The following is a 17,093-nucleotide window of genomic DNA, read 5'->3' as shown; positions in this document are numbered from 1 at the left end:
TACACTCTGGTGTACAGAAAGCCTTAAACACAAAATCCTACACCCCACAGGCAAGTTCCACACAGGTGGACCTCTGTTCTCCCTTGGTTCAAAAAGCTTCCACACTAATTCATTACTATCCCCAGCCCAACCAGTAATTAGTTTTCAATATATAAATTGTAGAATTTAGATTTCATGTTTTTCTTCAACAGAGAAAACAACTTTTAATTTAAACACATCTTCATGCACTTCACTGCATATCACTTTATAACTTACACTGTAGAAAAACATCTGAAACCTTAACAACTGAAAAGACACAACTGTTTCAAATACATGTTTAAAATTTTTATATAACTGCACTACAATTTCCTACCTATTTTAAGCTGAACCTATCCTGCTATGTGTTTAAATTTCCTATTCATCCTCCCTGTTTTCTGCCTCCAAAATTTGCTCCTCAAAAAATCAATGCAGAAAAAGAACGGCAGCCCTAAGCTCATTATCTGTTCTTGCTCTCTGAGACCAGACCCTAAAAAGCAATGTTTATTGATAAACACCTTCCGTTTCTTGCCTACATTGAAAGAGGGCAGTAAATTGCCGAAATAAGGTAGCATACAAATTATCATATACAAATCTATTCTATCTCAAACTCTATCAAAAACACACAGCAAGCTAAACACAAAATTTTTACAAGCCAAGTTCCACTGCATCCTTCAGCCAGGAGAGAAAAGGAGAAGGAAGGCTGACCACCCAGAGGCAGGGCAACACAGCACATAATCCTGAAAACGCCAGGAAAATTCAAAACAAGACTCACTTTGAGTCACTTATTTTAGACACTGTGTTTTATTATGGTAAGAAATCATAAGACCTGATAAAATTTTGTGAAGGTAATTGTTCACCTCTACAAAACTGCATCATTTCCCTCAGCAGGAAAACAAAACAAAACAAAAAACCACACCCAAGTTGTGAGAAACTTATATTAAAAAGAAATTAAAAAATATATTAAAAACCTCAAAACTTGTTCCTAGTGTACTGAACTGAAGCACAAGTATCATTTCAAAATCCTTATTCCAAGCAGTTTGAGGAGGAATGCTTTCATGATAAAAGGGGTTCCAGGGACATGGTATACTCAAAATGAAAAAAAAACATCATCCAAATGTAGCTTTTTTCCCCCCCCCCCGTAATACTGGAACCTGGAGAAAGCTTATTAACGTGATTATTTTTTTAACACTGGTCAAAAGTTCTAAAGCAACATTTACCAGCAGCAGTAGCCCTAAGAAAGCTGCTGTGGACTCAGCTACACACCATTACTGAACCATTCATCATAAGAGAATGGCACTTGACTCCAAAATGTATTTTGTGCTGCTAGTTATACCAAGTATCACTCTCCTACAAAAAATTAAGACATAACAGCTACACTGAAGTGCAAGCATGCTTCACAGAGATAACATTAAGATCAAGAAATATGAAAGGCAAGGATCATGGAGCAGTACCAACTCATCCATCTTTAATATATGTAATACTTGCATTTGCAAATCTTCACCTTGCAGCTCACCAGTTGCAGACACACAAAGCAAATGCAGCCTGGGGTAGGGCAGAGAGGGCAGAGAGGAGAGGGCAACTTCAGCAAAAGAAGCCCGGGTGGGTACCACACCTGTGCTGTGAGGTGGAAATAATGACAGTGTGGAAAACTTTATTCTTGCATTCAGGGACTTCTAAATATTATTTCAACTGCTCCCTAAACACTTAATTACTGCAGGAGTTGACTGGTTGGGGCTTAGGGGGCAAAAAAAGCCTCTCTTTGGATCCTCATTAAAGTACAGAAAAATTAAGCTTTGACTTTCACAGCTCATTAATGATGACAGGGTGGGAAAAGGCTGCACTTCCATCTTTGCTAGAACTCAACTGGGGAGTGCTTTATTCGAGGCTGGCTTAGGGAGGCAGGAAAACACCTCTCTCTAACAGGTTGTCACACATGTTGGCAACCAGGACAACCATCTATTTAACAAACACAGTAATTGCTGGGATTCCCCAATTATCTTGTTCTTGAATGAAAGTGGCATGAGGGTAGAACAAAGGTGTTGGATTTACTTTGATAGGTGAAAAGAATTATTTTCTGTAATACTTGCCCTTTTGACTTGCATAGGAAAGATTTTTTTTTATTTATCTCAAGAAGCTGACATTCAAAGTTTGTTGAGACCCTACCACCTTTATTCACAGAGGCAGTTCCTTGCTGCATTTCACTTGCACAACAAAAACACAGAAGAAAACACCTGATGCCAAACTAAATTCAGAACTTCCATGGCTGGTAACTCTTATTCTTTAATTTTCTAAGCACATTTGCAGACTTTGAGCTTGAGGACTACCTGTATGCCAAGTTGCAATGCCTGGCCAGACCATGCACTCAGCAGAAAGTTATGCTGGCATTTCAAAGTCGGAATAAAAACATAGTAATTTCAACTCTAAATGTAGTTTTCGTAAGTTAACTATGAAATTTTTAAAATATGAAGCTGTACGTGAAACACCTGAATTTTGGCTGTCACTGCTAAAAATCACAGACCACTATATTAGCAGAAAATAAATTGGATAAAGGAAAAGAGGGAGGGCTCAATTTCAAGTGCCATCCTTGCTATAAAAACTCAAGAGATATTGATTTTATCACCCTCATGATTGATGAAAGTGGTTCTAAGGAAAGAGCTCTCTAAACTATTTCAAAGCCCACTGTAGCTCATCAAAAATGTCAGAGGCATCTCTGAGCCTATTAGGGCTGCATTTTTCAAACCTCTGTGGTTCTTCCCCCACCACCTATGTCCTTTGCATGTATAAATTTTTGTATTTTAAGGGTCTTAGTGCCATCTTTTCTGTCGCATCTGGTCTTTTCATTTACCAAGACGTACTCGCACAGAGGAAATAACTGGAAGAAAACAGAACATTCCTAACCTGCTTAAACAAGACATTCAGTACAATTACACGTTATGGAAATGACATAACAAACACCACCACAGTTCAACAATAAAGCAGTTATGAGCCCTGTAGCTTTTTAAAACATTAAGGAAAAGAAGCAAAGAAAGCTCAGATATTGCATGATCTCAAGCTGTATGCTACAGAGACTATATGAGAAAATGAAAGCTGCTAATCTACTTTCCAAGTGAAACACTGTAGGTGATTGCTCTAACCTGGGGCACAGTACATTCTCTCTATGGCATCGTTGTCACAGGAATCTTCAACCTCTCTCCACCTGCTAAAATACGTTAGCTGAATGTGTCCTAAAAACAAAACGACAGGAGAAATCAAAACATTTTTCCCTTCCATTTTCTGCAGAAGTGAACTGTAATTACTCCTTTTGTAGCTAAAAACAGTATCATTAAGAATAATGGCATCATTAAGTACTAGAAGCTATTACTGGGGGTGAATTTGCTGCACTGATAATGAAGCTCTAGACAGGAAATGAAGATACTAATTACAAGATAAAACGCCTACTCAGTTAATTGGAAGCAACAGCGAATAAAAAGAAATGCATTTGCAAAAGTTCCTGACCTCTATCATTCAATAAGATGTTGTTTGGGTTCAAATCGCGGCACACAATTCCTTCTCTATGTAAAGCATCAAGGGCTACCACCATTTCAGCTGCCCATCTTTGAATGCAATCCTCTGGGATGTTAAACCTGGAGGTTAGCGCTAATCTTTCGTCGAGGTCCTGAAAAATTTGATGTATTTCCTTCTGCCCTGCTCCTGCTATTTTGTCTTCCTTCTTTGGTGCAGTCTTTTTACTTTCAGCTGCTGGTGACGCAGCCCAGTCTGTCTCCTGTTTCCCGCTGTCCTCAGCTTGACTGGAAAACAGCGGCACTCCTTCCTTCCTTAGCTCGTCTGCGTCCAAGCTAACCTCATGAGCACCTGAGAGCAGATTGGAAACACATGAACTTTCCTCTTTGCTCATCATGTTTGAGGAGCAGGCCTCAAGCTCTTGGAACAGAGCCCCGTCTTCTGAAGCACCTACCTCTTGGTCAGAGGTAAAGAGGGCCCCAAGAGCTCCCTGAGTGACACTGCTTTGCTCATTTGCTTCCTTGTATGCAGGATCACCCACTGCTGGTGCCACGTGATTTGGCTCTTGATCAAATGCTTCGCATGGCTCTGCAGAATTATTTAATTGCAAGACATCAGGTGTTTCTAACAACTTAACTTCTGACATGTCCCTATCAGATTTTATAAACTTGGTCGGCCTTGACACGGCTGGCTCCTCTGTTTCATCAGACATGCCTGGTAAGTTTATTAGGAGATCAGGCCTCCCTTCATCAATGCTATTCACATCATCAAGAGCAGCATCCTTAAAGGAGATAACTGGCACAGAGTCATTTGAACCCCTGCTCACGGTGTCATGAGCTTTCACACCCATTTTGCTCTCCAGGGCATCCAAGCTTCTGTCATGATCTGGGACAGAAAACAATGGCTTTAAAGGCTCTGATTTCAGGTTATGTAATTTTTCTCCAAACTCAAGCCCTAGAAGCTCACTGGTGCTATCTTTGCTGTCTATCCTGAAGAGCTCCATGGGGCTGTTCTTGGATCTAGTTAACGAGTCCAATATCCTAGTAGGGCTGGCTATTTCCGGCTCAGTATCGTCAATGAACAGCTTTCGTTCCTGAGGTGCAACCTGGGAGGTGAAGCTGTCACTGCCAACAACACTGCACTTCTGCAAGGAACTCCTCTCTTTGGTATGCAGCCCTTCACTCTCTGCTTTAGCCACTGGTTCCTCATTTAGGGAGCCAGAGTCAATTTTTTCCTGCCCATATTCATTGCACAACGTTAAATAACTAGTGGTACACTCTTCTTCTGAGCTGGATGCCGAGTCCATCCACTTGGAACTCTCCTGACCATCTTCCTGGATACTGCTGTCATCCTGAGAGCTTGGTGTCAGGCTGCTCCTCAGTGGGACCACCTTCAGCATGCTCTCCCCATAGCTTTCTCTGGAATCAGCGCTGCTACCAGTTTCTTTAGGACTAGGTGTTGGTTGCTCCAGGTAAATTTTAGTTGAACTGGATGTTCTGGATTCAGGAATTTCAAAGCTCTCTTCAGGACTTCTGTTTAGGAACTTACTGACATAAGACCACAGTTTCCCTCCTGAAAAAAAAAAAAAAAAAAAAGAAAAAAGGGAGGGGATCTCTTAGTTTCACTCATAATAGAATTTTTTTTTATGAAATAGGAAAATATCCTCACTGTCACTATAAACTCTACCCTTATGCCCACAGAGTTATTTGGATCTTCTACCTCAGCAGGAACTAATTACAGGGACCATACTTGCCTTTCATGTAGATTTGTATTATTACATAAATATTTAAAGAGCTGCATCTGAGATTAAGCTGTTGCTTGTTTTTAAACTTCAGTAAAGTCTCATTTCAGAGTGTGTCTCAAGTTGCACAGTGGTCACTACTCTCCACCTGCTACCTCAAAAGAAGCAAACACTAGCGAAGATCAAATTGTTTAGTGCCCATCACCACTTCTGCCTACACTGAGTAATTCTGTATCACAGCTCTAAGCTCATCAGCAACATTAGTGGAAATGGACTGAAAACTAAACAGCAAGTTCAGTCAGGGAAATGACCATATTAGCAGGATATTTATTTTAAGGGTCTGTGTATGTCTTTGAAGAAGTTGAGGGTTTTATTTAAATATTGGTATATTTCTTCCATTAACTTTAGGATTCAAAAAAAGCTTTTTATGCTTTGCTTCACCACACAAGGATTTATCAAAACTTTAAGTTATACAGGCAAACAGCTTCTTCACAGCATCTAAGAAAACTCTATCTCCAAAAATAAGTTACATTTATAAAATACAAACCAGGACTCTTCATGTTTCCAAATGCTGCACATATTAAAAAAAGCTCACAGATTTCAAAACACGATTTTAGCAAAATAAATCAAGAAGTTACTGCACCTTTTACATGTGCTAAAGAATTTGGCTTAAAGCCAGAAAGTCTCCTTTGATAACTTAGGGAGAAATGCAATGTCAAGACATTTCAACTTAAAAGACTGTACAGAAACTCTGGAAAATGCAGGAGTTTGAACAAAATCTTTGTAAAAGAAAAAATAAGTATCCATCCCACTGGGCATCTGCAAAGTTGGTGGGTCTTTTGTTGTTGTTTTTTTGGGTTTGTTTTTTTTTTCCACTTATTTGGATAAAACAGAGTTTTATACTTTTCCAAAATACATTCTTTATTAGTTTGGGGTTTTTTTACTCTCTTTATCGGGTAAAATTCCTTTAAAAAGTACAATAAAAGAGGAAACTATTTATCATTGCCTAGGAACAGATTTTCTATACTCCCAGGTATTTCAAATAAAACTTATCAAAGACAGAAAAACCTTGACACTTTAAAAAATTAATTTGAATAATATAATGTGCAGTTTTCCTGCCCTCCATCCCCCTGGCTAAGACAAGACTTGTTTTTCAAGGGGAAAAAATATCTCACTGGTTGTGGTGTAAGTAAGTATTAAAAACACTAAGAGATAATTCTAACAGCTTGAGTCCAACGGTAAAAATGAAAATTTAGGTCTGTTAATCCACATGGTTTCTGCCATAAGTACAAAGAGAGTTAGCACCAGGTGAGGGTAACCCTCGCCACCTTCCAGAATGTGATGAGAAAGGATGCTGGGTAAACCAACACGAGCAAAGGGAAACAATGCTCCCAGAGATAGGAACAAGAACTGCTATACTGGCCACTGTACAGCATAATCACTTTAACTTCTTACCCTGAGGTGCACTCAAAACATGCACCCCAACGTGTGCCCTGCCACAGCAGCAAGGCACAGCCCCTGTGTGAGGGTCCCTCCCAGCAAAGCAGCAGCCCCTCAGCCCAGCGAGGCAGGGCAGGGACTGACTCTGAGCCTGCCTGGGCACAGGTGACCCCAGGCCCTGTGTTGGTGACACCAAAGTCCCTGCCCTGCCAGAGCTGCCTCAGGAGCAGGATTTCGCCCCTGTGAGAAGCAGGGAGTCCCTGCAGGCTCTTCAGGTAGGGCCACTTGCTTTAAACACAACACGTCACACAGCGGCGTAGCAGGGCAGAGACACCCTGCCCTCGGAGCCCTGCAGCTTGCACAGCACTTCAGGATTACTGGTCTGCAGCTGATTTGGTGAAAATAAAAGTTGTCCATCCCATAATCACCAGCTGTTCTTTCCTAATGTTATACTTCAACATTTATTCATATTTTTGCACTAAAACGGCAGGGAGATAAAAAAGAGAACGAGAACATACATAATTTTACATATGTATGAAAGAGGTTATTCTATTTTTCACACTTCTATCCATAACAATTAATTTCCTTTAAAAATTCAATTAAATTACTTCAAGTACTATAATAAAATAACCTCGCCCAATTTATTAACTAGGCATGGAATTATTCAGGTCCATTTCATACCAAACAATAAAATCTGAGAACCACGCCCTTACTACATTTAATAAGACACATGATTTAATAAAAAAACTATATTGTCTCCTCATCCCACTTGCATTAAGATTACTTAGTACAAGCTAAATATTTTCATCTACATATTATTAGTGTTTATTACCTGTGCTCCACAAACTTCTTATGAAAACGTGAATCTCAAAGCATGTTCAGAGGCCATGACCTGTGAAGACTCACATAAGATTTCTGGAGCTTTGGGAAGCGCCTGGCACAACACCAGCTCAGCCTCCAGGCATGGCTTTAATGCAAGTATAAGCACCATCAGTGTTTCCTCTGACGGAAGTTGTAAGGAAAGGTCTTTCTCACAGAGGCCTGCCTTGAGCTTTGACCCAGGGAGGCAGAAAGCTCAAAACCTTCTTCCTGTGATCTTTTGTCACATCTTTTTTCCCTGTGCCATTACTGGATACCAGGTGTGCTTTCACATGTGACACCTGAAGAGCTCTCACTGACCCAAATGTTTTGTACCCCTACACTAAGAAAAGAAAGGGGCCGGGCTGTCCAGCAATATGAAAAATTCAAGAATTATCCTTGCACAACTTAAGTTTTTCACCTACTGACACGTCAAGCTGCTCTCAGGACAACTCCTGTCTTCTGCTCCCTCCACCTCACTTCATGCAAGATTTCATGCAGCCTCCACTAGATTTGGGCTTCTATTTGGTTTACTGCAGCTTAAGAAAGGAGACCCAAGAAAGATTAAGGAAAGAAAAAGAGACATGTCGGGATCAATACTTCAAAAATCCACAGAAAAATTACTGGCAGATTTGAGAGGTTCAGTAAACATAAAGTTGGAAAAGACAAAAAAAAAAGAAATTCTTCCAGTGTTCAGGAATTCACCACTGTCCACTTGTGAAAACAGGGAGAATTACAACAACTAATTTGTTTTTGCAAATCTATTATCTTAGGTTTTCAAAAAGAAGTTATTCATTATTAATCACTTGTATTTAAAAACCACAGTGGAAATGACTACTTACTGCGCCTTCAACGTAAGAGTTAAACACAAGTAAACAAAACAAAAAAATTATGTCCAAATATGTTAACATACAAATATTTCAAGACTGGCCTCCTGGTCAAGTGGAAATACGTAAATAAATGCCATGCAATAATTGTGTTCTATAGTGAAAAACAACAATTTTATTCCTTTTTGAAAATGTCCAATCCAGGGTCAAACAAAAGTCATATTTGTATCTGCGTATGTAATTATGCCTTTATGAATGACACACTAATAATCTTTCCCCCTCTCCCCATGTGTTGTGTAAGATCAAGAAAACCCATTAGCAAGCCACACTAATATAGTATCAGGAATCTATAAAAACTAAAATTACAGAAATCAATCCAAACAAGTAAGCTTCAGTCACTGTCAAATAGCCCAACAGACTAAATAACTATAAAAGTTACAGTATTAAGCTAAAGTTTATTAGTGTTTAATACAATTATTAACATGATTAATTATTAAGTTTGTTTTCTTCTACCATCAATTGATTCTTCAGCCAGCCTAGTTCAATCTTTCTGGTTTTATAAGCACATGAAAATCATCAAGTTCGATATTCTTCTGCAGTTATTCAGTGAAAACTTCTTATTAGCAGTTTTGCTAATAAGAAGTTGACCACATTCTAGAGTTTATACCTCTGCTTCTAGAGGCAGAATCTAAAAAGTTAGTGTCCAAAACAATCAACGGGAAATTTATCATAAGGTCACCAAGTGATGAAGCAGACTAAGAATCTTTTGTTCTTTCAATCATTTCTGCAGCTTTTTTATTAATAGCACTTGATGTAGAAACACCAAAAAGAAAACACAGAGACTATATATAGTATATATGACAGCATAAAATGAAAGCTAACAGATCAGCAAATTTAGTCTCCTAAGCATATTTTTGTTCCAGCTGACAAGAAAAATTTACGACCAGCTGGATTCTTCCTCAGCCAGTGCTCAGACACTTCCCATTTCAGCTTTACATCCTGAAAGACTGGCTGACTAAGGAGACATATTCCAAAATAAATCAATGGCGTTTGCTAGCTTGGCCCATGAGATTATTCCCAAAGATGAAGTACAGCAATTCTTGCAGAACTGGAATGCAGCTAAGAATGCAGAAGTCACTGTATTTAGGAAATCCCAAAGTCAAAGTGAACAACCCAGGCTTCCAAATAACTCTGTTTGACAGAGAAGAAAAAGAGAGTACTGAAAGACATATACTTGAATTATTGTCCAAAACTGGGCCCAACTCTCTACATCACTGCATAAGAATTTGAGTAGAGCCAGGACTTCCAATCCTAAACCATGCTCTTGCTGGAAAAGGAACAATTTCCCAGTTTTCAAAGAATCACTGTTCTCCTTTTGAGCAAAGACATGCCTACTGGTAAACTTCACAGTGTCAACACAGTGGCTACAAAAAAATGAGGCTTGCACAGTTTCTAGGCCAAAAGCAAAGCAGACACACAGGCACTGCCATGGTAGAACAACAATATTCCACAGCATCCCAACAGCAGTCACAGTGGAGTTGCAGCTCCATGTGAACGGGAAGCTGACCTCTGCCTAATCTCTAACATGACAGTAGTTACAAGCACCAGAGTCCTGTATCTGCAGTCCTGTATTTCCAGTGCTGCTGGTGAACCTCTGCTGCAAAGTTTGCTAGTTTAGGCAAAGCTCCCACTTCCCACTTCCCAATGCACTTGGAGCAAAAGCTGTTATTCCAAAGCAACCTCCTGAAAAAGTCACTTGCCAAGGAGCGTATCACCTTCCCTACATTTTCTGATTGCTGTCAAATATTTACAGCTAGCATTATCTCCTCTCCTAACAACAAATCCCCAGCTTTGCAAGCCAGAGTGCTACCGTGGTGGTGTCTATCAATTGCTGCATGCAGCAAGCCTCTTCAGCAGGAAGTTTCTTGAGTGCTCTCCAGATTGATAGGAACTCCAGCTTGTTTATGCTTAAAGAGATTTGACAGCTTCTAACAGCCACTTAAACTTTGATGTCCCATGGAAGCCCCCCAGCCTATTTTTGAAGCATCTGTTTCTAAAATTTCTGTAGGTAGTAGAGCCAGGAAGAAGTGAGGCCTTATTAACATCAGATTGGCTCTCTTCCACACTAGAACTTGCCAAGTGCTTTCCAACAAGGCTACAAGATAACTTTTTGCACTTTTGTGCTTCTGATGCATCCTTGAAGCCTCTCACTATGGCCAGGAGAAAAATCTCTAAGAGAACCTAAGACCTCCCTCACTGATTGGCATGTGATTATGATTTACCGAGACAAACAACCAACCAACCAAAGTCTTCTTCTTGAGTCTGTGGTCAAGCTTGCAGAATTCCATACAAAACCCAAGCGTGCTGCACTTAACAGCACAGTTAAAATCTACTATGAACATGAAACAGTGAGCAGCTTAGCTCAATGAACATACATTGTTCATTCATAACATTAGAACATACATTGTTCATTCATAACATTAGAACCTCTGAATTTGCTACAATACAAGCCACTGCCTATTTAAATTAATATTTTACCTTCCAACTCACAGTGGTGTAGCTAACATACCTAACATCACAAATCAGCATCACCTAAAAATTTGACTGCAACAATCTTTCTTTCTTATTGGAATACAATTACTTGGAGTATGAATATTCTCCAAGAGCATCCATCAGTCATGAAATAAATTTTAAAAGAACTTCTTAAAAAGTACTGTCTTAGAAATTTTTATCCTTTTCCAAAATCAACTACAAGCACCTTCTCTATTAATACCTGGTCTGAGATGGTTAAAATTTTAAGATCGGTTTGTCTATAGGAATTCTTGGTATTATTATCCTTCTAATATAAAGAATAACTACTACTAGCATAAGACTGATCTGATCAAGACCATTGTCACTGGGTTGAGCAAGCCTAGTCTGTATACAGTGCAGCATAACTTTAGCCCTATTTTTATTTATCCTTTATTCACATAGATTTAGCAACATTTCTCTGGAATCACTTTTCAGCATCAGTCTCACAGTGGGGTGAGGTGGTGGAGCCATTGCCCCAGCTCAGGATTTGGGATCATGCCCTACATCTGCACTACACTTATTGAGTACGTTCTCCAGCAATTTACTCATCACTCTATACCCCAGCTACCCTTCTCTACAACAGAATATATCACTCTTCCTCTCCCTTTGAGTGTTCTGAGCCCAGATAGTAGGTTCATGAAAATGAGAGAGCTCTGATTGTACAATGTCTCTATTTTTCTCACTGTTATCACAATAAAATTAACACTTCCAGAAGACTGTCTTTGTCAACTGCTCACATTAGGCCTTCCATAAAATTTTTGTTCTTACATTTGACCACTACTGCCATGAAATTCCACTACACTCCACTCACTTTTCCATCCATCTCAAGGAAGAACATTCTTCCTAAAGAGAAGAGCAAAACCGTAGGACTTCAGAAACTGCAGAAATATTAGAAAGAGATTTTTAAATTTTTTAATTATTCTAGCCTTAAGGGGAACTGGTAACTGACAAGGGTTGTGGGGTTTTTTGTTTCATTTGGAGTTTCTTTGCTTGTGGGTTTTCAAAAATACTTTTCCTTACAACAAAATGTAACAGCTTATGTGGAGATTGCAGCTCAGGTGAGAACTTATTATATACATACCTCAAGAAAAAGTGCTGCACTGTACAGAGCAGCACTGTGAACTCCCAAGATCACCATCAGGCAGTACTGTAATGTGAGGCTTTTCTTCCTGCATCAGTGCTCATGACAAAACCAAGTCACACATAGCAGAAACATTAATTTCTATTGCAAAGCTAACTTGAACTGGCCTCATATGACAAATTGTTCATGAAAAAGCCAAAATCTAAGTTATTAAGGGAAAAAAAGAAATAATATTCCATGTAATAAAACTATCTTCTCTATCAGTCAGCTTAGTTCCTTCACATCATCCATTCTGAGTTATTAACATTTCTGAAAAAAAAGAACTATTAGCAATCCTAAAATTCATATTCTGCACTCATTCTAAACAAATATGGGTAATTACATTTAGGGAATATTTAAATCCAGGTGTTAGACAAAAAAATCAAAATGTAATTATTTTGTGCCACCTGTTCCCTGTACATTTAACAGGAATTTTATAAATAGTTTGAAGGCACAACTCTGTGGTTCTGCTTTGAACTCCTGTGTGATGCCACTAGCTATTTTCTTAAAAATCCAGATCAGTGCGATATTAACCAACAGGAAAATATTCTTGGTTTTTCGCAGAGCTATTAAATTCTTGTGCAAATACTTGTCATTTTAACTAGAAGATGCTAAAAGGATTTACTAGTCAAAGTTTACAAAAGTAGCCAAAGACTTTATCTCTGAGAGATAACTGTAAATAATGCAGAGAGTTGTTGCAGTCAAAGCACTCCCTCTCCTGTAGAAAATAAACAGTTGGAAGCCTTCAATACTGCTACAGTTCAAGTAACCCATCAGGATTTGAGGCCATTTGAAGCAGGAATCAGACCCACCACAGAATGAGAGGGGAAAAGGGGGAGGGACAGAGGAGCAGAGTGGGGTGTCTTACACGACATCTCTCTGGCGCACTAAAAATATTTTAACTGGACGTACGAGAGATTAATTTGACAACAAAGTGCACCATTGATTCAAACAGAAAACCTTTGACTCTTTTCAACAATATGCTTAAAGGAGAGACAAACCTTCTGCGTGCTGCAGCACGAGGAAGACAGACTCCTCAGAGATGATGTACTTGTGCAGACACACCATGTTGGGCACGCAGCGGGGGATGATGGTCGTTCTGCTCCTGCTGCACTCACTACTTTTCCTTAGACCCTGACAGAGAACAAAAAGGTCAGTTGTACCCTCAGTTGCCTTTGGAGCCTGCTGTGCTCTGTGTTTATCAACCAAACTAATCTATCCGAGTTACTCTGGGCTTCAGAGAAACCACTCATCTGCTGCTCTATGCCCCTCGGTCCCCCGAGGCTGTGCTGATGGCATCTGGCGCGTTTCCAGAGAACAGAAGATGGCACAAAGCTGCCATTAAAATCAATTACATGGGTCAATGTTTTTATTAGAATCTCTCTCAAACTAAGTCATCAGGATGACACTCACTTATTTCCCTGTGACCCTTTTTTAAAATTTTATTTTTGCGTGTGACCAAAAGACACTATTAAAAAAATTCAATTCAAGTCTTAAAGACAAAAGAATGCCTTAGCCTCACAGGTAATCGTCACATTTCCATTTTACTTTACTAAAAACAGCAACCACCTCAATAAAAAGGAAAGGAAAGGATTAGTCTCCTTGAGAGGCAATGATTTTTGGGAGGTAGCGCAGGGATGAAGTTGCCAGAAGTGAAAAAATTGATGTGGGAGGGTGGAAGGGAGGGGAGAGAAAGAGAAAAAAAATTATGTCAATAGTGTGACCTATTACAATATTGATAAACATAGGCAGTTACATGGGAAATTCAATGTTACCCTATCTGCCAGTAGATAATGTGAGGTTCTAATACACAATATTCACAAATGAACCTTTATGAGAAACAAACAAGTTTCTGTATCCTGCACATACAATTTCAAAGGCCAACGCACAAAGTTAAGGTGGGTTGTAAGCCTGATCTGAAGCAAAGTTACAAAACGTTAACAAGTAATTAAAGCTTCATGTTTGAGACACAGCTTTTTTTTCCATCTTTCCTGCCACTAGCAGTGGAACTCATGCCAAGGGGAGCCTGAAGTAAATGGCCACAAAAACAGTACTCATAACTAAACCGATTCACAGCATCACAGATGCTCTAAGCATACTGGGGGGGGTGGGTCTTGATCTGAACCCTTTCTGAAACATAAAAGAGTAATGCAAAAAATTTTATTCTGACCAAATAGCTGTTCATAAATGTTATGGGTTAGTAACATTAAACTCAGTTATCTCAGACTATTGATGTAAAACATAAGGAAGCAAATTTGAAGAAGGCCAGTTGTGCATTTCATCCAGAACTCACTTTGGCCAGCAGGATATTCCTTAGCTAAAGAAGACTAAACACAAAGTGCAGTGGATGTGCTCAGATTAAGGAGAGTTTTCACCTTTGTCAGAAGTCCTGAGCCACCAGGGCTTTATAGATGTTTTAAGCAGCCCATTAAATGTGTGATTCTTTACCAAAGCCCACAAAGGTGTTTGCCTCAATAACCAGAGGCACCTCGGGTGACTAAACCAGCACATCTGAGAATTAGGGATTTTAGAGAGAAAGGAACGCAACCAAACACCGACAGAAAGAACTCCAGGGCACTTAATACATATTATCAAATAACAATATGTTGCAGGGATACCTCTATAAATTACATACAAATTGATCTTTGTGTGGTGGTGTAATTTAGGAGGTCAAACAATAAAAGATTATTAACAAATAATAAAATATTTTACTCACCTTCAATATAAAAGTCTGCTGTGTTCTAGTGTCCATTACAAGCAAAACCTAAGCAAAAACAATCAGAGTTTATTTAAGATTTACACAAGTAAGCCAACAAAACATAAAAAAATGTTGAATATTTTTACGAAGAAAGTGATATAATCAACTGAAAAATTAAACCCCTGCAGTATACAGACTTGACAACCAGTCTCTTTTAGCAATGAAATGACTGAGGATATAGATCTCTAAAATTAGGGTAACAACGAAAAGAAAGAGGGAAAAGTGTGGATGGGTTTGCTGCAGAGAGAACACCTACAACTGCAAAGAGCAGCTCTGTTATCAGTGCATCACCTCTACTGAAAGCACTTTAAACACAGCAATGAGAGAAGCACTAAATAGTAACTACAGTCTTAGCAAGCTCCATTTGTTTATGTGTTGAAAACAAAACAAAGCAAACAAAAATACGTATGTGTATATACTTTTAGGAAACGGCATCTTTAGAAAGCTGGAACCCTCCACCTTTAAGTCACCCTGCTCAGGAATTAAGTGTTTCCAAACTAAGAACACAGATGTGCTTGAAAAGCACCAGCTGCAAGACAGCCACATGAGCAGCACAAGCTCAACCCTCCTCCAGGAACAAGAGTGTGCCCTCACTGTTTATTTACAGCAGACATTGTAAGCTTCCAGTATAAATATTCCCATACAGTTACATCAAAATATTTAGGCTGCAAAATCAAACTCCTAAAGGGCTTCTTTCCCATGCCAGCACTGGGGTTACCTAACACTGGGTTTAACAGACAAGATGCAGCAACTCCGAGTACAGACAAGGTGCAGTGAAGATCAAGTCAGCTTGCATCCAAAAAGACTTCTTGCAGAAGAATGACACATCAGAAGCAACAGGGCTTCATCAGGTGGCAGAAGGAGACCATCACACAGCCTCTCTCAGCTCCCTGCTGTGAGGGGCAGCAATGCAGCCATGCTCTGCTGACTCTGGATGGCAGCATTCAAAACCTACTTCTCTCCCCACTGCATCTCAAACCCGGGAAGGAGAACTGAAGTCCTTCCTAATCATTTCTCTCTCACCACATTTCACCAAAATAAATGAAGTCAAAGACTCTTCCCCATTTCAAAGACCTCTTCTTTTTTGCTAGGGTTGCAGACAATTTTAAAACCTTTCCTGTATCTTTGAGGAGGAAATCAACAGAAGTTGGTACTACTGAGATTATTTTGACAAAGGAATGACACACAGTTTCCATGTCAAGGGCATGGTAAGGAAAGGCAAATATTGCCAGACTACAGAGTTTGCCAAACAACTTTTTGGCCTCTTACATAAGGCTTCCAGAAACAGTGGAAATCAACTCAATAAATAACAAGTGTAAAACTGGTTTTGTTATCCTTGCTTAACCAAAAGATGTAAAGTTAAGATTAAAGAAAAATCCAAAACCACACCCATCAACCTAAGAAAATCAATAGAACAAGAAAAAAATTAAAGCCACTTTACAGGAGGTGCCAAAATAAGATAAAAGTGGTTTGGAAACATCTATGTGTTTACAATCACTCTCCTTCCTCTCCTCCCAAGTTTGTTTGCAACTAGACACTGTTCACATTGAGGCAATAAATACGAGAACATATGTGATTTTTTTTTTAAATGTGCCCTTTGACTGTCAATATCTCCCAAACAGGTGTTGGCTAAATGATTATAAATTGGCCTCTGGATACACCTCTTCAACTGAGCCGTACAGGACTGGCGATAATATAATTAGACCTAAAAACATCAGGCTGGTGAATGCTTTCCATCTGTTTGGCAATAATGTTTAGTTAACAATAGTCTTTAAAAGAAGCACCTTCAACTTCAGTTCTTAAAGTTATTTATAGGGCCATTCTTAACACACCAGCACTCTTGCTAACAAGAGCTTTAGCCACTTGGAAATTATTAGCCATACGGCTGTATACAAAAAGGAATGGCAGCACTTAACATCTGCATCTCTCCAGATTTACCAGCATCAACCTCATTTAAAGTCACTTCTTAATGAACAGTTCCGTGGTCTGTATTAATATTATAGTTGCATGCACAAAGATCATAAGGAGCCAAACATTTTTTTAATACCAACAGTAGGCCAATCAGTAATGAAGCTGTCAGTATAAAGGACAGAATAATAGCTTCTTTAACCCTCAAACAGGATTTGTTCATTTGTAGAGTAGAAGACACCAATTTAAAAACTGCTCATGGGTTTGCTCACCTTTATAAAGACAAAAATCTAATTTGGTACTAATTTGATACAATTGTCTTTCCAATAAAAGGCTCCTAAAGCCATCTTT

General features: G+C 39.1%; 1 protein-coding gene across 2 annotated transcripts in view; it reads right to left on the bottom strand.

Moving 5' to 3' along the window:
• RPS6KC1 (ribosomal protein S6 kinase C1) overlaps window positions 1-17,093 on the bottom strand; it is an 86,137-nt gene that overhangs the window by 14,961 nt on the left and 54,083 nt on the right. The window contains exons 10-13 of one of the 2 annotated variants that reach the window (XM_066316176.1): window positions 14,793-14,840; window positions 13,078-13,210; window positions 3,514-5,091; window positions 3,153-3,242 (exon numbers count right to left, since the gene is read on the bottom strand). In XM_066316176.1, the coding sequence (XP_066172273.1) occupies window positions 3,153-3,242; window positions 3,514-5,091; window positions 13,078-13,210; window positions 14,793-14,840 (1,849 nt within the window). The remainder of the gene's footprint in view (window positions 1-3,152; window positions 3,243-3,513; window positions 5,092-13,077; window positions 13,211-14,792; window positions 14,841-17,093) is intronic. The other variant, XM_066316177.1, reaches the window with a different exon arrangement.

The sequence above is a fragment of the Sylvia atricapilla genome, chromosome 3 (assembly GCF_009819655.1).
Source record: "Sylvia atricapilla isolate bSylAtr1 chromosome 3, bSylAtr1.pri, whole genome shotgun sequence".
In the NCBI taxonomy this organism is placed as follows: domain Eukaryota; kingdom Metazoa; phylum Chordata; class Aves; order Passeriformes; family Sylviidae; genus Sylvia; species Sylvia atricapilla.
Note: the sequence above shows the minus strand (reverse complement) of the source record. Positions and strands in the feature narration are given on the sequence as shown.